Below are 26,203 nucleotides of genomic sequence, written 5' to 3' on the forward strand. Positions count from 1 at the left end.
TTCTAACTTAGAAAACAGGGAGGTCACGTCTACCCAGACAATTATATAATTTTTAAACAGTTACCTATCAGTATAAATTATTACAATAATGCTCCCATGAGGTGGGGATGCGTTTAGCGGCGGCGGGGGTGCAAAACGGCATAACACCTGGGCACTTGCCCGTGACCATAAAGCATATATTAAGGTACGCAAACGGGTGCGCAAGCGCAAAAAGGGGATAGCGCCTGTACCAAGATAGGGCCTATGCTCCCCAGATAAAGCCACACCAGCCATGTAAGGAAAAAGTACCTCCAAACGAGCCGTTTTGACTTCCGTGATTTTGTGACATCACAAAGTAACACTCATTTAATTTGCTTACGGCCGGAACACACATCTTGCGTGTGCTGTGCGTCTGCGTGGGGTCTGCGTGGCGTTTTCATTTCGGTTCCCATGTTAACAGGTTACAGCAGCCACACCACCGGCATCAGACGCGCGTCTCAGGCGCGTGTCTTGCGAGCGTGAGATGCGCGTCATCTAGAGAATAGAAGCGAAGCCTATTTTTTCAGCTTTCCGCGCACGTGTCTCTAGCGTCTCTACAGAAATACACATTAAAAATGACCTATTTCTGTTCATAATCATATCATACAAGCACTATTTTCAAAGCAGACATAATAACTGTTAGCAGAGTGGGTTAATGCAGCAGTTCTCGCGTGCACTCCCAGAGCAGCAGCAAGACGGAGGAAATAAATATACACGAGGAACAGTTTCTCTTTCTCTGTGGTTCTTCTCCCATGGAGCTGTTTATTGACACTGACACTGGGTCAGAGACACACACACACATACATACGTTTTCCGTGCATGTCATTGGCTGTAACCACCTGTGTTGCGTTCAGGTAACATCCTAAATTACAATGTTATACAATTGAGAGCATATTCTCTTTTATATCAACAATAAAATTCTGACAACACTTCCATGTTTATTTCTCTGGGCGAATTTGCGGCATATTTTTTTTGACTCTGGTTGCCAATCAAGGCTCGTTTTGATTTGAGACGAGAGGATGAGCTGGGCTCACAGCTGCAGTTCTCCTGCCCTCTGAAAAACCAGATAGGCTACAACGTGGCTTCGTTCCTCCCCTCCCCACCACACACACACACACACACACACACACAAATCATACTGCCTCGATTCTGAAGTGAGCCCAAGCGATCTTCAGTTAAAATCATCATTGTATTGTTTATAGCAAATTTAATAAATGGTAAACTCTATAGGAAGATAGTTGGCAGACAGGCAGCAGCGCAGCAGCTGCATGCACCAGCCACGCTGCCTGTGTGGATGCCACGGGCGTGCCAGCCGCAGCAAGCACGCCACGCACACGCACACGCCACGCACACGCAAGATGTGTGTTCCGGCCGTTAGGGACCGTTCGTTATTTAGGGAAGGGTCCACTGGAGGAAAATAGGGGAGGGTAATTTTGTTTTAAATTTAGTCTGAGGGAGGGTACACTCTCTTTAATTTGAGTCCAGGGGAGGGGTATACAATGTTGATTCCATAAAAATATATAAACTTTTTTTGTGTGTGTAATGTTTGCTTTTCGGACTTCAACAACTACTGAGTACACCCCTCCTGTCCAAACTGTTTGGTATGTCCCAGTGCATTGTTTCTCTTTGGCGGTCCTATCTGTCAATCTTTGTGCTTGGCCTATCCAGACAGTGGGCGTGTACAGTATCTGGTGAATCGGTGGCGCTTTTCTGGTGATAATATGGAAGTACAATAACCCACTGGAACAAAGTCGAGCAAACAAACAGACATGGCATCACAAAATATATATGGGCTCTATGCGCAGATAAGTCGTTTTAGGAAGTCACAGTAGAACCGAGTTACGCTCACTCATCTCCTAAATTACGTTAAGTCTACAAGGGGTATTTATACCACCAGGATGACATATATGTTTCACATAGGGTTGTGTTTTTACGCACAATAATAGAACTGGCGAACTTTTTTTCCATCAGTCATTGACCGCTATTTAAACACAAATATTGATATACACAGACTGAAGATTGTTTCACAAGCGAAAATAGCATTATGTAGCGACCGGAGGAGGCGGTCACTCTGATTGGTGACAGTTCTGCTCAGCAGCGCAAAGGATTATGGGAGTTCCATGTTCTTGTGGGAAGCTGTTACTGTACAGTTAAAAACGTGGTTTAGTGATGTTGTGCTCATGTTTTGATTGCATTATGTGGTATGGCAATGTTTGTGTGGCCAGGATATGTTTAGTTTTACTATCAATGTAGCCACCATGACTGAGACTGTTAGTGTGTTCGATCACCTCTGGCCGCAGTTTCTGCAAATGTTAGGTTAAAAGTAAGATATCTGTGTCAGTCTGCATTCTTCCACGCAAGCTCGCCACAATATTGTTTGGGGAGGGTCAATTATATTTTTCAAATCGCTTCGGGAGGGTGAAGGAAAAATATATTTTGATCAGGGAAGGGGCACAGCTTTTTATTTCAGAGCACACCAAATACCTCCAGTGACCCCCTTTCTAAATAACGAGCGGTCCCTTACAGCGCCGCCCCGCCAACTGAATGTGGAAGACCAAACCTTGTTGTCTGTAGCAGCTGTAGAATGGACAAAGTTTACAGAAAACAATCAACTGCACCAACGATGGATCTATCCAGCAGATCATCTTATCATATCTTTCTTATCAAAACAGCGCATAGTTAATGACGGGAGAAGACAAGTCCCACAGAGGTAGCCTGGGTAAACCCAGCCTCCACGTGACCTCATGTGCTATCAGTTACGAAGACTTATGCTACAGGCATAGCCTCTGACGTCACGTTGAAGGCTGGGTTTACCCAGGCTACCACAGAGGCTGGATTTTAGTTTTTTTGTGTGTGTGGAACATAATTCATAAAAGAGACATGTGTTATAGAGTGAAAAAATACCATGATTTTGGACCTTTAACATTTAATGGGGGCTGTATTTAAGTGGTTTGGGAAGATTTGGTTGGAAAATCCTAGGGAATGGGGTGCTGCAGGGGACCTGAGCTGGATATGAAGTGTTGGTGGGAGGTTTAACAGCATAAATTCAAAGGCAAATCTAATTCCATACATTTGGGACTCTAAAAAGCAATTGTATCCTTTACTATTATAATAAGTAGGCTACCCCCTCTTTGAGGTTGGGGAGACCTCATTCCTTCACCTTCAAAAGATGCATGCCTCCTTTCATCGTTCCCTCCTTCCATCCACCCCTCAATGCTCTTTCGCCTTATTTATCATTAGCCCTGCCAAGGAGGTTATGTTTTCTGTGGCATTTGTCTGTCTGTTAGCAGGATTCTGAAAAAGCTACTGGGCTAGTTTTCATGAGACTTGGTGGAAGGGTGTAGCACGGGTCAAGGAAGAACCCATTCAATTTTGGCGCGGATCCCATCCAATTTGGGTCACGGAAGGGGACGGAGCTAGAGAAAAGTGGACATAGCTAGGAATTGGAAGGTCGTAGAGAGTCGGGTTCGAGCGGTGGGTAGGGGGAGTGGCTAGGCCGATGTGGATGCTGGTGGGCGGGGGGTGTTGAAAGGGGCGGCTGGGGAAAGGGGCCTGTAGTTAGGGATAGGAACGTTGTAGAGTCAGGGTTCGAGGGGTGGGTAGGGGTGAAGTGGGTGGGTCAGGGATATATATTTTTAATTTACATCCCCTAGCTCTTGTGTGACATTTTCTGTTTGTGTCCATGGTTTTAGTCTACTAAATAATGTGCAAATATGCTAATAATTTCTAAGGCAAGGCAAGTTTATTTGTAGGCTATGCACCTCATTATCATGACCCCCACCCACTCAGAACAATGCATAGTTAATGAGGGGAGAAAGTGAGAAGATGGAGAGGTAAAAAAAACCCAGCAGTAGCGAGCACACTCCAAAATAAAGTTTACTCAAGGTGCATGGCCAAGGCAGAAACTGAAAAAGGAGAAAAGGCCAGCACTCCAGAATGTCCTTTATGTGTTTAATATGTATTGTACAGCACAGCCAAGAAGGAGAGGCCCTACAGCAGGGCCGGACTTCGACTGAAATTCAGCCCTGGAATTGTAGATGAAGAGGCCTTTTTTCAGAGTGTGCGAAGGTCGCCAGCACAGTCAATAAATTCTGTACCGTTGGAAAGCCTGTTTATTTCCCTCTTAAATGGTGTGCCATTTGTAAGGAACATGCATTGTGCGATGAGCAGCACAGATGAGTATGTGGGTTGCGCTCATGAAAAATTTGCCAAATCTTCTCTGCCAATGGGAAACAGCTTATTCTGCTGTTGCTATTGACTCTTGTTTGGTGGATTGGATGATTGAAGTCTATCAGTAACAAGGAAGAACCAAGACATATTGACAATTTTACAATGTATTCATTTAACAAACAGTCAGGAGCCTCAGTAGCATGTGGAAGAACCATACACAGCCACAACAGCCTGGCACCTCCTCCTCATGCTGGTCACCAGCGTGGTCACACATTGCTGTGGGATGGCATTCCACTCCTCAACCAGGATTTGTCGCAAGTCAGCCAACGTGGTTGTGTTGGTCACTCTAGCATGAACAGCACGCCCTAGCTGATCCCACAAATGTTCAATTGGGTTGAGGTCAGGACTGTTGGCAGGCCATTCCATTCTCTCTACTCCCAAATTCTGGAGGCTCTGTGATGGGGGCGAGCATTGTCATCTTGGTGGATGGAGTTCGGTCCCATGGAGATATGGGATCGCCACTGGTTGCAGAATCTCATCTTGATATCTCTCTGCAATGATGACAAGCCTAGTTTTTCCAGTGATGGAGATCACACTGCCTCCACCAAAAGGTGTTACTCTATCGGTGCAGCAATCAGCATAGGATTCTCCCCATCTTCTCCACACTTAACTTAACCCTCCTAACCCTAACCCAACTTCCAGTCTTCATCAGCGTCAAGATCCAGAACCCCCCCCCCCCAGAATAATCCAGAAACAGAGTGAATTTTAAACTTGATCAAATAAAAAAACTAAAGCTGCAGAAATTTGTTATATCATAATTAACGTGAATCGGTGTGTTTTATGTTGCATAATCAAGTTGATCTGCATTTGTTTACAGCTTATTCTAATCATTTGCTTATGATTTTTGTCACCATTATTTGTGTAGGCTTGGAAAATGGAAACTGAATAAAGATTATGTGCTCTACCATCCATCGAATAGAAGCCACTTTATATCCATCTTTATTTTTATTATGCCCATTTCCCATGCTAATTTACTTTGTTTTCTCCAGATATTGAGTTATTTATATAATTATCCCGATAACACAGGGGTGGGCAACTATTTTTCATGGGGGGCCACATGAGAACCCAGATTGATGCCGGGGGCCGAACAAATATTGTCATGCCGTAACCCATGCATGGGCAACTTTGATGATAGAGAGGGCCACAAAAAAAATTCCTCGCTACCAGATTTTGCTGAGGGCTGAACGGCGCCAGCGTGAAAAATTTGGGGCATTTGAAGCCAGGTTTAGAGGAATAACTCATTTTAAATTAACAATTGTGATGTCATTATTCAGTCTTAACCACCAATATTTGATCCTTTTCCTCACTCACTCCTATGTCACCACCTGCTCTCCCTGCAGGGCTTGAAATTAACTTTTTTCACCACCTGCCAATATGGCTGCTAGATTTTAAAGTTACCAGCCAATTAGAATTTCCAGTAGCCGAAATGTTTTTCTTGAAATAAACCAGAATATGAGTGGGTTAATTTAAGCATAAGTATCAGTAAGTGGCCCAGGATTCTCAAAGCCTGTGTTGAGGGTCACACAAGAACAAAAATGCACTCTTGAAGCTAAATAAATCCAAAACCAACAAGTTAATTATTTAAATTTCTACTTCAATGTAGAACAGTCATTTCTTACACATGAGATTACTTTTAGCCTTTTAGTCATAAATATTCCATATTCCAGACTGAAATGCTATAACAGAAGAGTATTGCCCAGAATGACATGAACATTTGGACACTTATTCAGCGGGTATATTGCATGTTGCGTTCAAGTGCACTGTAAAAAAAAAAAAAAAAAAACTTTTTTTTTTTTTTTTTTTTTTTTTGCAATTCCATCGCGGGCCACACAGGGGGCGCCGGCGGGCCGCATACGGCCCGCGGGCCGTATGTTGCCCATGTATGCGATAACACATGTTGTTTTCTGGAGATAATGTAATACCGGTCTTAATAAATATAAGTATCAGTTTCCAGGTAACAAGTCACAGCATTAAACATATAGGCCCTATCTTCCCCCTGGCCTTAGGCGCTAAACTGGCATTAAACGCAAAAAAACACGCTTTGCGCCTGACTCGGGAAGATAGCATCATGTTTTTAGGCCCCGAAATGCGCTTTACGCCGAAGAGACGTGGCGCAGTGCCAGAATAGGCCAGGCTCTTAGGCCAGGCTCTTCCCGAGGAGAAGAGCCTGGTTCGCATTATACTCGATTTATACCTCTCAGCTGTTTCCGGCCTAGACCCCGCCCTAGACCAGAAACAAGCACGGGAAACAGGACAATACAAAAATAAAATAATCAGGCGACGGTGGCGGCGATGACATATTGCATAAACATTTTGTTTTATGTACTATACAACTTTTTACTTGTGTTGTTTAGTTCTTGTTATCAGGCTCTAGCTAACGTTAGCTACACAGAAGATTTTTTTGCCGCACATGTTTCCGTCTCCTTGGTTTACGCCCCCAGGTCCAGAAGCGGTGGAAACGGCTTTTCATGTGATTTTTAAGGTACATGTATTTATGCTGATATTAGCATATACTATTGTGTAAACATCAGCCTATTACTTCATTAAGGTTATTATTACCCCATTAATTTCACCACACCGCTGATTATTGCACTGATATAACCATTTTACCACATTTGGATGAGACGAGCCGCAGAGCCGTCTGCTATTGGTCCGTGATTGGCGAGCTGCGTGATCACTGGACAGGCGACCTGTCAACCATGCCCAAACATAGTCTGATTTATCATCTATTTTACTCTAAATGGGACCATAATTTACAAAATGAACATCATGTTGTATTGAAGAAGACATGAAACTACCGATTGAAACCATAAACGCATTAGAAAAGTGTTTACTGAGGTCATGAATCAAGTGAGAAGTCTGGTCAATCTGACTTCTTTTTGGGTGAGTTATATAAAAATGTCCCCCCCCCCCCTACAGTTTTTTTTTGTATGGTGCTGTAAACACCCCTAGTGCTCCGTCTAGATTGGATTGGAAGAACTTTGCCACACGCAAACAAAATATGTTGTTTCTATGCATTACTAATAGCCAGGGACGGCTGGTATCAGTGGGCTAGGGGGGCTAAGCCCCCCCTATCATTTCCAATAAAATGAGAACATGATTATTATTATTTATTCTCTACTTAAATTACATTAAACAAACTTAGAATTGGTTGTTTTATGTTGGTGGAACCTATTAGAGCAGCAACAGCGCCATCTATAGTCACAAGAAAATCATTGCAATGGGCTAGTTTTGGTGAGCCCAAACACACTCCCCTCAGCCTTCAATCACCTTCGTTGGGCCATTTGGGCTAAACTCGGACAGCCCATGGTTCAGCCCACCAGGGCCGACCTGCCACTGACTTGACAACCAATGACAGCTCGAATATGACATGCACACACTACAAGTGAGAATGAGGAAATGGCGCTGAGCTGGACTACTTTCTCATTCATTTTCCTTGATCTCTGACGGGGGGAAATTATAAGTGAAGAGTCCAAGGAAAGGGACAAAGACAAAATCGTAAGTTTTGTGTTACGTGGGCACTGGGCACAACAGCTGTAGCTCGTTAAACATCAAAGGGAAAAGACGTGAACAGCTCTCTCTGTCGCTCTCTCTCTCTCTGGCTCTCTCTCTCTCTCTCTCTCTCTCTCCTCTCTCTCTCTCTCTCTCCTCTCTCTCTCTCTCTCTCTCTCCTCTCTCTCTCTCTCCTCTCTCTCTCTCCTCTTGTGGTCTGATAAAGACAATCTGTTTGGGAATGTGTTGGTTTTGCATATCTACCTAAGAGAAGGTTTTGCTCAGTCTGCTATTATTGGTAGCCGCTTGATATGGAGAAGGCGCTGCTTTTTGTATTCTTGAAGTGGATACTAACCAATATCTTGTATTACAGTATAACTGTATTTGTCAATTTGCCACTGCCATCACCCTGTGTGGTGTTCCTTTTTTTGTACACATTATTGTGGCAGTTTTGTAACTGTTTCCCAGCATCTGACTGCATTATTAGTGTTTATATCCTTTTGTACTCTGTATTTATGTGGACATAAATTAATCATTTAAATGTGTGTGTGTGTGTGTGTGTGTGTGTGTGTGTGTGTGTGTGTGTGTGTGTGTGTGTGTGTGTGTGTTGTGTGAGAGAGAGTTTTGCATCAGGCAATTCTTATAGCCTACTACTTAGTGTTGTTTGTTGCTGTAATTTGGTATCTCGGAGGCTGCTGTTGCTGCAGCATGAGCTATTGGTGGTTATACTTTTTTAGCCCCTCCACCCAATATCACCACCAGCCGTCACTGCTAATAGCACATTTTTCATGTATGCTGCTATAGAAAACACAACATGTTGGAAATTATGCCTTCATGAAAGTGCAGGCCTCTCTCCACCCGAGCACTCATTCCCCCGGCTAATAAATATGGATTCACGCGTCCTTACTTCCTCGTCCATCCCTCCCTCCCTCCCTCTTCACCCTCTTCCTGCCACCACCCCTTCCTCCTCCCTCCATCCCTCCCTCCCCCTTCCCTCTTCACCCTCTCCCTTGCCACCACCCCTTCCTCCTCCCTCCATCCCTCTTCACCCTCTCCCCTGCCACCACCCCTTCCTCCTCCCTCCATCCCTCCCTCCCCCTTCCCTCTTCACCCTCTCCCCTGCCACCACCCCTTCCTCCTCCCTCCATCCCTCCCCCCTTCCCTCTTCACCCTCTCCCCTGCCACCACCCCTTCCTCCTCCCTCCATGACTCCCTCCCCCTTCCCTCTTCACCCTCTCCCTTGCCACCACCCCTTCCTCCTCCCTCCATCCCTCTTCACCCTCTCCCCTGCCACACCTGTTCCTCCTCTCTGACATTAAGACGTGAGCGACAGTATCTGAAATTAAATGCTTACAAGAAAAGGAGAGTGAGGGAGGAACAGATGAAAGGGGCTGTACGAACGCCGCCTTCCTCCTTTCATCCCACCATCAGATCCCGTGGGATCCGTCAGATCCCGTGTGTCTGGCCCAATCTCAATGTCCCCCCTAAGCACTGAGCCCTGAGCCCTCACAGACTTAATTGACATCAGCTGGTAAGTGATTGAGGGGGAGAGGCTGCAAGGGCTCAAAATGGTATAAAGAGGAATGGAACAGCACTCTCATGTTACCCTGACAACACCAACAACAAGTGCAGCCATGTTTTTCAGCTTTGTGGGGTTGGGATTTGTTCTCTTACATTTACTTTTTTTTTAACAATATTTTTTTTTTCGTTTCACGATTTCAGACAGAAGCCCGTCTTTATTGTCACACGAACACTACAACACATGCATGCGGCCACAACACACACTCATGCTGAGGGTGGCCGGTGAAATATGTTTCAGTTTGCAAATGATTGTAACTAGGGATGTCAATTTTCGGTTAATTTCACTTTCGATTAACCGACGCTAATAATCGATTAACCTATCGGTTAATTCATAATTTTTTAATATTAAAAAAAAAAAAAAAAAAAAAAGTTTTTTTTTTTTTTTTTTTTTTTTGTGTGTCTATTTACTCAATGAACTCATGCCCAAACAAGGCGTGTCTATTTAGATGCTGAAATGTTAATGCTTTTTGTGTTAGAATTTCTAACACAAAAAGCATTAACAAGCATTAACAAAAAGCATCAACATTTCAACACAAATTCTTTTTGTGTTAGAATTTCTAACACAAAAAGCATTAACATTTCAGCATCTAAATAGACACGCCTTGTTTGGGCATGAGCTCATTGAGTAAATAGACCAAAATTTTTTTTTTTTTTTTTTTTTTTTTTTTTTAATATTAACTGATAGACCGACAGCAATAACCGAACAACGACGTTAGCGACGGTTAATCGATTAACGGTTAACCGTTGACATCCCTAATTGTAACAGTGACAGTATAATAGATTATTTTGCAAACAAGTATATATACCTGCTCCAGCCACCTTCCTCCCACCCCTCACCCCATTCCCCCATCCCTTCTCAAGACAAAAAAACAAAAACAGATTAAAAAAACAAAAAAAGTATACACATATATGTGAACTTATTTGTGGTAGTGGTAACGTATGCTCCTTCCACCGTGTTTACCGTTTCTTTCACACTTCCGGGAAACCCCCTAACCACGGTAACCCAAATGTAGCATCACAACGCTAAGAACTGTGGGAAATCCCCTCGGGCAAAGTCTGCAGAGCTGCAGACTTACGGAGAGTCTGCATTTAGGGCTCGAAAATGTCTGCCGAGAGCCCTCCTGCACTTGACGATTTCACAGTGGGACAGCCCTAAGCCCTCGCACACCTCGCGGGCACGCGCCTCAAAGTCTGTGAGTGCGGACATTGAGATTGGGCCTCTGTCTCACATTTTAAGTTAAACTCATTCCCCGCCATTGGCGTCTCTAAACGTTATGTAAAAAGAAAACGCTTCCCCGCCATTTACGTCATTGGACGGCAATAAATGTTTTCACCGTCATGTGATGGCTCTCTGTGATAAAGATGTACTACAGGACAGGCCCGGCGCCGGGGGGCTTTGCACCCTCAGTTAAATTTTCTGCCCCCTCATTTTTTTTTTTTTTTTTTTTACTAGTTCATCTATACAGGCCAGTTAGGCAATGTTTGTACCTGACATGTTTCGGCTGCTGTTTCTGCAGTCTTCATCAAATTTGATCAGTTTAAGTTGATGTAGGCTACCCCCTATAAACATAGCTCTGTTGTTTCAGAATTGGCAGGAAAGCGCTATTTGCTGTGCTTTGGTTGTCACAAGGTGTCAGAGATGTAGCTATTTATAAAATTTGAACCTCACTGCATGTTGTAGTGATCATGACGTGATTAAAACACACACACACACAGAGAGAGAGAGAGAGAGAGAAATCAGCTGCACCCAAGCACACAGCATGCCATGAGCAGAAAGACGGAGACAACGCATCTGATCACTTTATTTCTTTAATTTAATGAACCTGTCACTCAAACATGAAGGATTTTATTTTCACCACGCAACCTGCACGCAACACGTCCACTTGTCCTCAGGAAATAGTAATCCAGTTCCTAAACTCTTGACGCCATGTAAATTTCAGCCGGTAGATTGCTCCTGACATACAGTAGCCTACACAGACAACCAGTCGTCCCTCCACGCAAGACGAACGCGTGTCCCTCTCAATAGCGGGGTGAATCTTTCTCACACCGGTGTTATGGTAAAAGCTGTGCCCACCGGCGAGTTTGACCGGAAGGGGAAACAAAATCATTATGGGGTTCATAGTTGAGTGTAACACCACCAGTATCTGCCATTAAAGGCATTTATTTGGGTCAGGAGCCGTGAAGATGACTTAATTTACAAAAATGCCTTTTCCTCCGCTTTCTGGTCAGAGACTGCTGTTTTTGGTGAAAATGACTTACATTCAGTTGTCGATAACTAAAGAATGGATGAAGGTAGAATAAAAAAAAATCATATGAAAGTAGAGACTCTCTTCCTTCTTTTGGGATATCCAGTCTTTACATAGTCCTAGAAGAAAATATTCTGTTGGTCTTGAAAAATTAATGAAAATGATCAAAAACCCTGGCAGTGGCTCGTGACTTTTTCTGAACTTAAAGGTCCCATTCCGTGCAAAAGCTGTTTTTACTTGTAAATGCATATATACTGCTGTCATCTCTCCCTGTAATGAGTGGTCACAACCTCAGAACTGCCAGAGTTGGATTTGTCCCTATCCAGCTTCCCCCTGCAGTCTCCTTCAAGCCACGCCCCTTACACTCTGTTCCCCCAGACGGGTTAATGTGATGTCACTCGGGTCCTTAAGCATACTGCGCGTGGTCTCTCTCACACAAGCTACCTGCACCATTTTGTCTATAGCCACAAAATTAACACTTCTACCTGGAGCGACGCCAACTGTACGGGATCCAGCAACTGCGGAGGTGCATTCGGCAAGTCTAGGCATTTTGAGATGTCCTCTGTAGCGTAGCAACCATTAAGTTAGCGATAGCTCGTTGCTAACGTTAGTTGTGGACACAACCTAGCGTGCTGGTCCACGGACGCTAATCTGATTGGCCGTTGGGAGCCTGGGGCGGGCTCTCCCTCAGCGGCCAATGGGAACTGTTAGTTCTGAATATATTATAGAAACAGACCATTCTTGGGAAGCGACGAGATGAGGAAGTGACAACTCTGTCAGAACGAACGGGGTTGCTATATTTTCGACAAATTAATCCAGAATCATGTTTTATGGACCAGAGACACACGTTTTTAAGAGGTTACAGCTGCACGAATTGGGACCTTTAAGATTTCATGCATGGTGCCTGAGCAGGGCCAGGGCCTAGCAGGGAGGAGTTTGATCTCTCATTTCACCGGCTCATATTCTGTTGAAAGCTTGATCTGCATGTGACTAATTGGCTGGTAAATAAGTTAAATATAAATGCGCATGGTGGGAAATCGTGTGAATTTTGTTGGTCACAGTTTAGAACAATATCAAGAAAACATAGGCTACATCAACCTCCTCATTGTGCTGTCATTAAGTTGTTGGTTATGTCAACGCATTTGCATTATGTTTTAAATAACAGACTGGTTAGAAGGTGGCTATAGGCTATAGACACTAACATGACACTGCCAGATGGTTTGTTTAAAAGGGGCAGGCACCTTCAACAAAATATATCACCGGCTCACTTCTCACTGACATCACACCAAAGCTCACCTGTAGCTGCCTCATAGGACGTTGATTGGTCCGAACCGCTGTGGTTAGGATTCAAACCAATAGATTGGAGCGTAGCAAGATGGATTTGTCATGTGACCGTGATGACCGCAATGTTAATAGACACTGAACTAATCCAAATCTAAAGATTCATACAGTATGAGCTGATTTGCTGTATGTGACTGCTGGAATTATGGACTTTAGTATTGAACCTTGACTGTGTATTTTTCAATATGCGTTCTTGTGTGAATTTTCATGGCATATAATATCTAAGCGAAAACTGAAGTGCGTTAGATGGATGTGGGGTCCAGGGGCCCTTGAGGGGATTCCAGGGGTACTCAGCAAAATTATAAATTGTTCAACTTTACCACTATTGCATTCACAAGAAATGTATGTATGAATGTAGCAGTAGAAGAATGACTGTTTTGATCATAGTTTCACTGTTATCTCTCTACTACAAAATGCATGGAATTCTGGACAAAATCTGACAATGACAAAAAAAAATCCGATTTTGGTTGGACAGACAAAATCTCATGAAATGGGGGTCCGTGGCCCTGAATTAGTAGTACTTCATAAGATTGTGAATCAGTGGATTAGATTGTGCCTTGGCCGACAAGAACAAATCAGGCAGAGAGGAGATTGAATTAACTGCTGGGATTGAAAAGTTGAGAAAGTAAATTACTTTGTACTGCACCCTTTTCAAGAACTCAGAAAACAGCATTATTTTCAGTGTGGCCAGAACACCTGTGAACTCTTACACTGGGTTTTATTACGTTTCATCATCAGCCGTATAGATTCATTAAGTTAAGTTAAGTTAAGTTATCCTTTATTTATCCCGATGGGGAAATTCATCCTCTGCATTTGAGCCATCCTCTACTAGGAACCTTCCTAAAACTAGGAGCAGTGGGCAGCCGCAGTGCAGCCCCCAGGGACCAACTCCAGTTCTTTTGCTAGTGCCTTGGTCAGGGGCACTGACAGGAGTATTAACCTTAACATACATGTATTTGATGGTGGGAGGAAACAGGAGCACCTGGAGAACCACACACGAACACGGGGAGAACATAAACTCCACACAGAAAGGCCCTGGGACGGACCGGGATTCAAACCCGGGACCTTCTTGCTGTGACGAGGAAACAGCGCAAACCACTGAGCCACCGTGCCATCCCCATGAAACTCAGCATGCAGCAAAGAGCATCGGAATTTTCAATTCAAGAGAATTTTTTTTTTTTTTTTTTAATTAAGGAGTATTAATTTGACTGCGTTGGCTGTAGCGATAAGCCCAGGAGACAGACAAACTAGTCTTGTCAGACAAACACCCCACATTCCTGCCTGTGTATTTCTTCTTCACTAGTAATTGGCTTGCCGAGGGCAACAGTGGTGTCTGGCTCTCCCTCTCCACTCGGTTTTATTTTCAAGTATTCAGGCAAGAAAATATTAAATATCATCAGGCTTTAATATTCAAAAGTAAAGAACAGAAATGCTTCGAATATAACCATCAGAGCAGATTAGACCATGGCTAAATAACTAGAAGACTACCAATGCACAATGAGGCCCCGTCACAGCCCAATAGGAAATGGATTAGTCATGCATTGTGATTGCACTATAATTTTATAGTAAGAGGGTGAGAGAGAGAGGAAGAGTCACCTAGCCTTCTGATAGGGTGAGAGAGAGGACGATTCACATAGCCTTCTGATAGGCTGAGAGAGAAGACGATTCACCTCGCCTTCTGATTAGGGCTGTGCAATAAAATCGATACGGCAATATATCGTGATATTTTTTTCCGCAATACTGTATTGATATTTCAGAAAGATATCGTGATATATCGCCACATCGATTTTTTTGCACAGTCGTGTGTTCAAGTGACACAATAAGAATACTTTTTTTATTTCAGTGCATTCAGTAACACTCAACAATTTGTCCACTAAGTTATCAATATAAAGTGATAAGTGACATATTATTACACTCTACCTGGATGGTATTTTCAGTAAATGATACGAGTATTGCAATATATCACAATATTGTATCGCAATGTATCGTGATACAATCGTATCATGACCCATTTATCGTGACACGCATCGTATCATGAGGTCCTTGCCAATACCCAGCCCTACTTCTGATAGGGTGAGAGAGGACGATTCACCTAGCCTTCTGATAGGGTGAGAGAGAGAGGAAGAGTCACCTAGCCTTCTGATAGGGTGAGAAAGAGGAAGATTCACCTAGCCTTCTGATAGGGTGAGAGAGGAAGAGTCACTTAGCCTTCTGATAGGGTGAGAGAGAGGAAGATTCACCTAGCCTTCTGATAGGGTGAGAGAGAGGAAGATTCACCTAGCCTTCTGATAGGGTGAGAGGAAGAGTCACCTAGCCTTCTGATAGGGTGAGAAAGAGAGTCACCTACACTCTTAGAAAATAAGGTTCATTATGGTTCTATATAGAACTTAAGGTTCTATATAATTTACCAAAGAACCCCATGTCTAAAAATGTTCTATACAATTTCTGTAAGACAACAAAGAACCCTTCAAAGAACCCTTCTTCTTCTTAAGGTGTCGACTGATTGGTGGACCCCAAAGGGTTCTATGTTTAAAAAGTGGTTCTATATAGAACCACAAAATGGTTATATAATGTTTAATAATCGATTAATTGATCATTAACCTGACCAATTAATTGATTTTTTAATTGACAAACATCAGTATACTTCATGGCACAATTAACACAGGATCAAAAGATTATGGTCTCATGATTCACCAGCATTCATATTTGTTCAGATGCTGGTGAGTGTAGGCCCCGGGTGGAAGCGTAGGGACTTTGAATATGATCCTCCCATGCACTAGATCCTGCTGGTAAAACTCCTCGCTGTGAAAAGAAGCAGCTGGCGACTACACATGTATCGGATGAAGCATGTGCTGTTTGGGTCTACCCAGGTTGGCAGAGGGGGCGGAGCAACGGACAGCAGGGGGAATTGGCCAAGTACAATTGGGGAGAAAATGGGGTGGGAGGGGGGGTATCTGTGGATTGCAGAAACATAAGGTGACATTTTATTCTGGTGATTGGGTTGCTGCACCTCAGCCAAAAAGACACTCATGACACAAGATACACAGCCCTCTCAGGTTCTCTTATAGGACCATATGGAGGCCGTAAGAGGGTGTGGAGAGAGCGACTACCTGATACTCAGTGTGTGGTAACCCAGATCTCTCTCTATCTCTTTCTCTCTCTCTCTCTCTCACACACACACACACTGATACAAGACAGAAAATGAAGTGGCTATAGGTTGAATCGCTATAATGTGAGATGACTGGGCAAAATGCAAATTTGAGACTGGGAGGGAGGGAGAGGGGGGGCTGGGAGGGAGGGAGGGAGGGAGAGAGAGAGACTGGGAGGGGGGGGCTGGGTGGGAGGGAGAGGGAGGGCTGGGAGGGAGGGAGAGAGAGAGAGAGACTGGGAGGGAGGGAGGGAGGGAGAGAGAGGGGGGCGGGGAGGGAGAGAGGAAGGGAGAGAGTGAGACTCGGAGGGAGGAGGGAGAGAGTTTGGGAAGGAGGGAGAGAGAGAGACTGGGAGGGAGGGAGGGAGGGAGAGAGAGACTGGGATGGAGAGAGAGAGGGAGGGAGGGAGGGAGAGAGAGATACTGGGAGGGAGAGAGAGGGGGCTGGGAGGGAGGGAGAGAGAGACTGGGAGGGAGGGAGAGAGAGAGACTGGGAGGGAGGAAGAGAGAGAGACTGGGAGGGAGAGAGAGACTGGGAGGGAGGGATTATGTAGTGTGGCTCATTGTCCGCAAACATGGAGTGGGCACAGCAACAAGGCGGCTGATTACTATTTCTCCACCGGTGCTTCTTCACGGTGAATTGAGTTGCATGATGTCTTCAAGTTCCACTCAGTAAAAATGAGTATTGGGTGATCATGATGTGTTCAAATGTAATCTTGTAAAATTTTGTTTTTTTTGCAAGAAACTTGAATAAATAAATGCAAGTGTTTGAAGTTTGAATGTTTTCAGCAATATAAAATAGATATTAGAGATGTAATAAGTAAAGCAATCATATGTTAAACATACAGAGGCATTTCAACACCAACAAAAAACCCATATCGGCCGACCGATATGTACAGTAAGTGCTTGTATGTACTTGGTAAAAAAAAAAAAAAAACTTAGTATCAGTGCATCCCTATCAGTTACTGTTTTGCCTCTCTTCTTCTCATGTGACTCTCCGGTGACTTGGGTTGCTGTTTAAACGCTCACCTGATGTCTGCTGGCATCTGCTACTGACATGCTACTGACATGAGAAACCATCTGCTCCTGAGTCCTGACATGAGAAACCAGCTCACAGGAAGATAAATCCAAGGTAAAAAAAAAAAAAAAAAAAAAGAAAGAAAGAAAGAAAGAAAGAAAAAGAATGTGTGTGATTGGAATAAACACAACATAAACTGTGAGTCAATGGTGATCCAGCGTCAGAGGCTGATCATTGAAGTGAGAGCATCCATTTGAAATTGCCTGTCAGAACAATTTCATGTCAAACAATTTTACGATAATTTAATTGTGAAGCGAATCAGTTTCCTGCGTTGATGTTAACTGGTAGTGACTGGACGGTCTGGACCCGTACTGGATGGCCCCCGGATCAGCGCTTCATGGTTACTGTGAGTCGGCCCTCCTGTCCTGTCAGTGCCTGTTTGTGTGTATCTGGCTGTAGTAGTGGTAGTAGTAGAAAACTTTAATGTCCTCCAAGGAGGCAATTTGTTGTACAGCACAGTACATGAGGACACAGACACATTAAAATAACATACACAACTCATACAAATCATAAAATCATCTGTAGTGGTCAAAAATACTACAAAAATACACAATAATACTGTGTATTAAAGTGCACGTGTTAGCAGCCCTGCATATTTAAAGTGCATATCTGATAACAATAAAACAACAAATAAAAACTTCAGATTCCCTGAATCTCACGTCTTATTTCAATCTCACATCTGGCTGTGTCTCTTCCCTCAGGTCTGGTAGGCGGAGTTTCCACATGAGTGCAACCAGTAAGGCAGCGTGTTTTGTTTTTTGGGTTGGCTTTGCCATTTTCTAATTAGTTGACATCTTAAAACATTTCCTTACACTACATCTCGCTACTGATTGACACATCTCATGGCCTTTTTGTTATGGATTTAGTATTTTGTGAATAATATATTCTTTTCACTGTTAAAACTGTGCATCTCCCTTCTTTGTCATGGCTCACGAGCCGGGCAATATGGGAACCTAGAGTCTATTTCGCCACATAAATAGACTTTGGGACAGCCGTACCTTTTTTTTAGGCTTCCTGTACAGCGTGAATCTTCCGCCTGGGACTTCCGCTCTGTTGTTGTACCGGCCAATATAAGAGTTTCAGTCCCGAATGCTAATGAATATATAAGAATTTTGACGTTTAGCATTCAAAATAAAAGCGATGGATTGTATGTTTTTAAAAGGCACCGCTGCGCGGAAGTGGAAGTACGTTGTAATTTTACAGTATCGACAATTGTGGATCTTGTAGTTTTTTGTAGACCCGTTTTGCGCAAACATTGCACATTCCTCGTTCCTTCCAGCCCCATTATACAACAGCTAGATTCAACCAAGCAATCTGATCAGATCAAAGATCAGATCAAGGTGATCAGATCAAAGATGCATTCACATAAAGCTTGGCTAGCCATGATGTAATGGTTTCTAACTCCTTCAAGCAGGCAGACAAACTGATCTTCCTTCTGTTTTTATGCCTCCGTCGGCGATAGCCAGGCCGGAGGCATTATGGATCCGGGTTGTCCGTCCGTCCGTCCGTCCGATGTTCGTTAACACGATATCTGAGGAACGCCTTGACGGAATTTCATAAAATTTGCCTCAAACATCGACTTAGACTCAAGGATGATCTGATTAGATTTTGGTGGTCAAAGGTCAAGGTCACTGTGACCTCTCGAACGCCATTTTCAAGCTTGTTAACGCGATATCTCAGGAATGCCTTCACGGAATTTCATCAAATTTGTCTCAAACATCGACTTGGACTCAAGGATGAACTGATTAAATTTTGGTGGTCAAAGGCCAAGGTCACTGTGACCTCTCGAACGCCATTTTCAAGCTTGTTAACGCAATATCTCAGGAATGCCTTGACGGAATTTCATCAAATTTGCCTCAAACATCGACTTGGACTCAAGCATAAACTGATTAGATTTTGGTGGTCAAAGGTCAAGGCCACTGTGACCTCTCAAATGCCATTTTCAAGGTTGTTAATGCAATATCTCAGGAATGAGTTTAATCAAATCTGCCTCAAACATCGACTTGGACTTAAGGATGAACTGATTAGATTTTGATGGTTAAAGGTCAAAGTTCAAGGTCACTGTGACCTCACACACCCAATTTCCAAGCTCTGTAACACAACATCTCAGGAGCGCCTTGACGGAATTTCTTCCAATTTGCCTCAAATGGCGATTTGGACTCAAGAATGAACTAATGGCAGAGGCATAAATCTGCGGTGCGGTCGTTCTAGTTCTATTTTGAAGCAGTGCACTTATATACTGATGTGACCGTGTGATCCGTTTGTAGCATTGCATAGGGGGGGGCATAGATAGGGATAGGAAAGTGGTAGAGAGTGCGGATTCGAGGCGTGGGTAGGGGGATGTGGGTGGTGGAAGGGGGGCAAGAGGGAGAAGGGTCCCTACAGTAGCTAGGGATAGTAAGGTCATAGAGGTCACCATTTTTGTACATGTAAACAACAATCAATCGATCAATCAATTTTATATAGCGCAAAATCATAACGAGTTATTTCAAGGCCAACGACCCAACAATTGAAACAATTCTCACATGCACTGGCGATTTTACTGCAAGGTCATGTGGCAATTTAAACAATTTCCCAACAAGAGCACACAACACATATCAGAAATAATGTGATAGCTTTACCACAAAGCTTCTATTGCATTTTTTCAGATGACCGGTCCTAAACCTACAGTGCTCTCTTCAACACCTGTAAGCATGTTTCTGTTTTGAGGTCTTTGCACTTTACCTGAGTTTCTCCGTTTTGGAGAACCTCATACTTTTACTGCACCAAACAGAAAATACACCCGTCACATTTTCATGTTTGATTTGATCTGTTTTTTATTTTACACAACATAACAACACGGTACATGTTGTCTTTTTCTGTACAGAAGCTTCCCACGAGCTTGTGACCAAGATACGTTCAGTGAAAAGCTCACAAGGTTTTTTAGGTTATTTTTTTATCTTCTTTTAAAAAATATCAATTTCATAAGAGGTCCGGTGAAGTCTGTTTGCAGTAGCGTTTTGTCTCACGTGGTCTCAGCTTGTGTCTGTACTGTATATATGAAGAGAAAACGTTTTTCCTCGATAGGTAAGAAAGGCTATGTGTGAAATCTCTCTCTTTCTTTGTTTCTCTCCTCCAGTTTCTAGTCCCTCATTTGGCGGAGCGTGGTAGAGTCCTATCATTTCCAATTCCATCTGTCAGAAAGGAGGGCAGAGAACATTAGTGCAAAAGAAGGCACCGACTGCTGTTCTCTTGCCACATGAACACACCCTTTGGCTCAGCGTGTGTATGTAGAATGCTGTGCTTTTCACTTTTTTCCTCCTTTTTTCCCTGTAATAATTCCCTTTTTTGTGGTATTTTCATAGGGGCTGGGTGTGAACTGGGAAAGTACGACCCCTCCATCTTGTTTTGTTGTGCTATAAAGTGGACGAGACGAGACACCTACAAGGCAATTATCCACTCGCTGAATGGCTGACTGGAAAAAAGAAAACACCAATGGGAAATTTGTTGATAAGTGACCAAAAAAAAAGCGAGAGTCAACCGAATAAAAATAACTGTGGAGAAACATGATGATGATAATGAAAACGCAGCTTGAAAAAGAAACGTCTGCATGTTCTCGAACTTTCACCCGCCAACGCACGCCCGGCTATGTTCTTACACCTCCTCTATAAATGACGGCTCAGACTAATGTGAACACACGCTGTTTCGTCATGTTCGTTCGATCTCGACGTAGGCATACAGCAGTCAACGTAGCACGCAAGTATGTTTTCGGACAAATCGTTCGCTCACACTGCACCCCAACAAATGCACTTCAGTCACACACGCCTGTAAGACATGTTCAAACTAGCTCACATACAAACGCAACCCGCAGACTCACACACCTATAACGGATAAAGAATAACAAATAAACCAAACGCCATCGCCGCCTTTCAAACGGTGCTTTCTAAGATCCAGTCAGAGGCACACCGCCCCTTGTCCGAGTCTCCGTCCACGTCCTTAGGGAGCAGCATCCCGCCCATCGATTGGCTCCTTTTATTCCGCATCAGGCGCCCCAGTTTGGGTACCCCTCCTCCTTGATGAGGGGTGTGAGTCTTTGACCCCCCCTCGGTGAGCGAGTACCTCCTCCTCGGCCTGCTCCTCCCTCCCTCCTCGGTGGGCAGAGTCTGGTACTTGGCGGTGGAGGAGGAGGCTCGCGGGGCGCGGCGCAGCACTGGGGTGTCTCTGAAGTGGCTGGACGGGGCAGGGCTGGGCGTGGCCAGGGGGCTGCAGAAAGGAGAGGGGGCACAGGGAGGCGCAGGCATCTGGTTGAGGGAGGTGGAGTTGTTGCGGTTGGTGTTGTGGTTCTCCAGCGGGGCGGAGAAGAGGAGAGCCGAGGAGGCGGTGGAAGAGGAAGAGGAAGAAGCGAGGCGAGGAGTGGGGGAGGGCAGGTTTTCGCCGGGCTTGCTCGGAGCGGGCTTCCGCTTCGGCTTGGGGAGCGAGCCAGTGGCCGCGGATGACGTCGCGCTAGCCGGGCGATCACTGGGAACTCTCTCCCCGATTAGTGAGCTCCTCTCCCCGGCCAAAGATCCTCTCTCTCCACCTGCTTTCTCCCGATCCCCGGCCCCGGCTCCCGCCCAGGGCTGGCTTAGGAGCGTGGCCGTGGAACAGTCTGGTAGGGACGTCTCAGACGAGTGGCTCATTGTGTCCTGCCTCCCCCCTCCTCCTCCTCCTCCTCCTCCGCTCCGTCTCTTGGCGCCTCCCGAGAGGTCGTCCAAGCCGATGGAGCTGTGTTTGGAGGCGCTGGGGGTCACCGTGCAGCCCTGCGACTGCTGCCCGTTGGTCTGCGAGTGAACGTTCATCATCGCCAATGAAACGCCTTTAGCGCCCTCACCAGGGTTACACACCTGAGACAAAAGACAGAAGGAGGGAGGAGCTTTTGATACTTTGTCCATATTGTAAGTGTGAACTTTAATTTCAAATTTCAATAGAGCAGTTTGAAATGAGCTGGTAAAAAGATAAATAGAGACAGGAAAACAGACAGACAGACAGACAGACAGGCAGGCAGACCAGACCAAGAGGGTCGAAACCAAAAACAACTGGATTGAAGAGAACATTCATGATATTGAACCAGGTTCTATAAGTCAAACTATTTGAACAGATGAAGTCACCTACAGTAGTATGCATTAAGATATGAAACATGATATTACTAGTGCTATAAACAAAAAATCATGGCTGTAAATGCTGATTAGACCTGGGTGGAATATGGCCGCCATGTGAATAAAGCCAATTGTCTCAAGTAGCCTATTAAAAACCTCCTCACATTCAACAGCTCCCCTTCCCGGCAGATGCAAATTAAGACAGGCAAACAGACCTTGTATCGAATCATCAGTATGATGATGAAGACGAGCACCGACGCCACTATTATCCCTCCGATGATGATGATCATGGTGCCGCCGAGGAACTGCGACTGCATGAAGTGGCACCTCAGGTACTCGGACTCCGTGCTGAACTGCACGCAGCCGACCACGCGTGTGGCCGTCAGCGAGGTGATGACGTCATCATAGATGGCCAGCACGCACAGGTCGTACGGGGTCCCCGCCGCCAGGTTGTTGACCAGGAAGTTCTTGCTTGTCGGGGGGATCATTCTGATGGGGGAGAGGGAAGGGAGAGTGTATATAAATCATGATATAAAGACATGTTAAATCATCAAAGGAAAATGCAGCGTTCCCACGGGTCCTTGAAAATCAAGTTTGAGAATTCATTCAGGAACACTCTTATCATTAACCTTTTATTGCACAAATGGAAATACAGTTATGTTTGGCGCTTGGTGCTGATGGCTCCGCTCTTTACAGAAGATGCTTCCTGAATCAGCCCAGCAGCATGCTAAGCTAAACAGGAAGCCCAATGCAGAATGCCCCATGGGGATACAAGATTCAAGATTAATTACTAGCCATAATGAGTAAACAGAGTCTGGCGTATGTCCTTAGACCTTCAGGTCCGTTGAGGTGAGCCAGTCCAGTGTGTCATTGTCCAGGTCAGTCAGACCACGATCGCCATTCTGAGGCCTGTGTTTAGGGCAGCTGGCTATTATGTGTTCCACAGTTTGTGATGGATCCCTGCACTCGCAGTGACCACTGTCCACGAGGCTCCATTTTTTCATTGCTGCACCGAAGACCACTCCTCCAGCTCAACGTTGAAGGCCTCACCAGTAAACAGAGTGAGCCCAAGCAAGACATTGAATACATGTTTAACCTTTGAACCATGCAGACTCTTGAGCTAGAATACAGCTTTAGCCTTTGAGCCATGCAGACTCTTTCTTTCCTTTCTTTACTGTATTTATGGAGCACATTTTATCTGCTAGTTCTCATTATAAAAATGATTAGTGTTGGAACAGTAATTAACCTTGATCTGTCTCTCAAACTATGCCTACTGGGGCCTTGAATTTGAGGGAACTGGGCCTGGAAAGTCCTTGAAAGGTCCTTGGATTTGATGTTTAAGAAGGTGTGGGAACCCTATAGCCTACAGCTTGCGGTGGATAGTTCTGGATATGCTCTGGACAAATACAGACTTCTTTGTCACTTTTAGTTTCAGCTGCCGTTATTTCTCTCTGCGAGACACTTGTCACATTGCAGGAGAGCGTAGGCACATTCGTCCTTCAGTTTGCCTGAAATGGCTTGTCAGCTTTCCTGGATTTCCTCATTAAAATGCAAATCAAATGCCTCATTAAAACCAACGGCGACAGCTAGCTCAAGGCTTTGCGTCTTTCTTCGGCACTGTGGGGAGGGAATGGGCCTCTTGGCCGAGTTAGAGGTTTACTCTCGAGTTCCAGTGATGTGAAGGTTAGGGTCAAGGTTAAGGTCACACATTAAGGGGTTAGTATTAAGGTGCGAGGGAATGGCCTTAAGTTACTACTGTACAGTGCCCTCACTAGAATAACAACACGAGGATGTGTGTGTGTGTGTGTGTGTGTGTGTGTGTGTGTGTGTGTGTGTGTGTGTGTGTGTGTGTGTGCGTGTGCGTGCGCGCTATGACCCCATGAATACTAATAGGGGCGTTTGAACGTTGTCTGACCCTGAGAGTTCTCCCCTTTGCTGCTCTTGATGTTTTCATCACTATAGCAGTGAACCTTGGCCGCACCACACACACACACACACTCTCTCACTCTCTCTCTCTCTCTCTCTCTCTCTCTCTCTCTCTCTCTCTCTCTCTCTCATTGGGGTGCAATATATCTTGCAATGCCATTATTTCTGGGGTGGGACACCTAAAGTGACATTGCTGTGTGTGGGTTAATGAGAGGAGCAAGTGTCACGTGCACCTACACCCTCACATATGGACATCCACACTTGTATACATAGACACACACGTACACACAGACACACACACACACATGGATTAATCTCCCTATTATCACGGTGGCCTCTGTGTGTGCATATGTTAGTGTGCGTGCGTGTTTGTGTATGTTTCAGTCGGAGTCAAATGTTCTCAGTTCATGAGGAAGAAAAAAGGTCCAGAGTGCTCGAAAGTCCAAAACTGGTGTGGTGAAGGTGCTCTTTGGTGAGGATCACAAAGGTTCAAAAAGAAGAAAGGTCCAAGGCACTCTTCTGGCAGGAAGTAAAAAGCCTTTATTTACTTAGATGCTATATCATTTTGAAAAGTTTAAAAACATAGCTAGTGCATGTTAAAAGAGCTGGGACATGACCCACGCGTAGCGGCACAAACAGCCTTCTTCAGGTTCTCAGTTCATCTTGTACCTGAATTCATTGGTTTGTCAAAGTAAAGCTCTTTTTATAAGGATTTCATGAAATGCCAAGGAGGATCGGGAATTCACTTGATTACAGCCCAAACACACCATCCGCCAATCCTATGCTGAAGCAACGTTGAAGCAAAGCTGCGCTGAGGCAGTTTCATTTTGGTGTCCTTGTTAACACATTGAGTGCCAGCCATGTTTTCAATCCTGTAGGTAACTTGTGCCAGGGGTGTTTTTGACGATTCTGGCTCATTTTACAACAGCCGAGGATTATTTTCTGTTAAGAATTCATGAACACCAATCATCTAAAAATAACTAATAGAATGTGTGCTTTCTCTGTCTAAAAGAGTTAGTTTGCAGAGTTAGTAGTTATGTAGATATTAGCCGTTGAGTACAGCATGGTTTCAGCGTCTGGAAATTTATTCAGAGATAAATGGCTTTTTGTGAAACAGTCACTTTAACCATTCATTTTTGGCATCAGTAAGACCGTCAGACATTCTAAACAATAGTTTTGAACAGTAATTTCCTCCATAACAACAGGAAACACCCCTCTCATTCAAACTCCTCCCTCCGTGTGTCTTCTCCTCCTTCCTCCTGGCTCTAACAGCGGGCGTGTCAGAAGCGCGTTGCTGCTGCCTGCCTGCCTGTCTGCGTGCCTGCCTGCCTGCTTGCCTGCGTGCGGACGCTCCTTGTGCGAGTCAAGATGGGCCGGGGAATGCGTGGGCGATGGGCAGATGTTGATTCTGGCCTTTCTGAGGTGTTTCAAAGTGTGTTTCACCTATAATCTATTTTGCAAATCGCTCTCCGCTCTCTGTGTGCTGCTGCCTGCGCGCGGCCGCTCTCGGGCAAGACGAGTCTGAAATGGATTACTGTAAAATCGCCTCGCCATTTCCTTGAATGGCTTGCTCCCGCGGCAGTTTTTTCTTTGATTTCGGTCGTCTGGGGGAGCACTGTCAACACTTAGTGGGTCGGTAAAATAGATTATACACATTCTCTTGCTCCAATAGTGATCTCGAAGATGTAAAAGTTGTTGATTGATGTCCCACCGTCAAAAAAAAAAAATGTTTATGTAAGACGAGTAAACTCGGCTCTGGCACTCAAGCGTTGGATTATGTAAGACGAATTATCTCGGCTATGGCACTTAACGTGTTAAGAGGGGAGACCGATCACACCATCGCAGCACTTTGCCACGCCACGCTGAAGCAACGCTGCACATGTGCTGAAGCAACGCTGCACATGTGCTGCAGCGATAGTTTATCTGTTTTTCACACGTGTAGCGCAGTACATGAGCAGCCAGGCATGAAGTCAATGCAAGTTGTGAGCAGGGGCAGGGCAGCGCGGGGCAAAACAGAGCGAGGCGTGGA

General features: G+C 44.7%; 1 protein-coding gene across 1 annotated transcript in view; it reads right to left on the reverse strand.

Moving 5' to 3' along the window:
* Positions 1-21,042: 21,042 nt before the first annotated feature.
* Positions 21,043-26,203, reverse strand: part of lrfn5a (leucine rich repeat and fibronectin type III domain containing 5a) — a gene marked incomplete at its 3' end in the record, with an annotated part of 45,261 nt that continues 40,100 nt past the window's right edge. Inside the window, exons 7-8 of the mRNA XM_083633380.1 lie at positions 22,464-22,737; positions 21,043-21,996 (exon numbers count right to left, since the gene is read on the reverse strand). Of these exons, the coding sequence (XP_083489506.1) occupies positions 21,043-21,996; positions 22,464-22,737 (1,228 nt within the window). The remainder of the gene's footprint in view (positions 21,997-22,463; positions 22,738-26,203) is intronic.

This window comes from Poromitra crassiceps, assembly GCF_964638095.1.
Source record: "Poromitra crassiceps genome assembly, chromosome: 3".
In the NCBI taxonomy this organism is placed as follows: Eukaryota; Metazoa; Chordata; class Actinopteri; order Beryciformes; family Melamphaidae; genus Poromitra; species Poromitra crassiceps.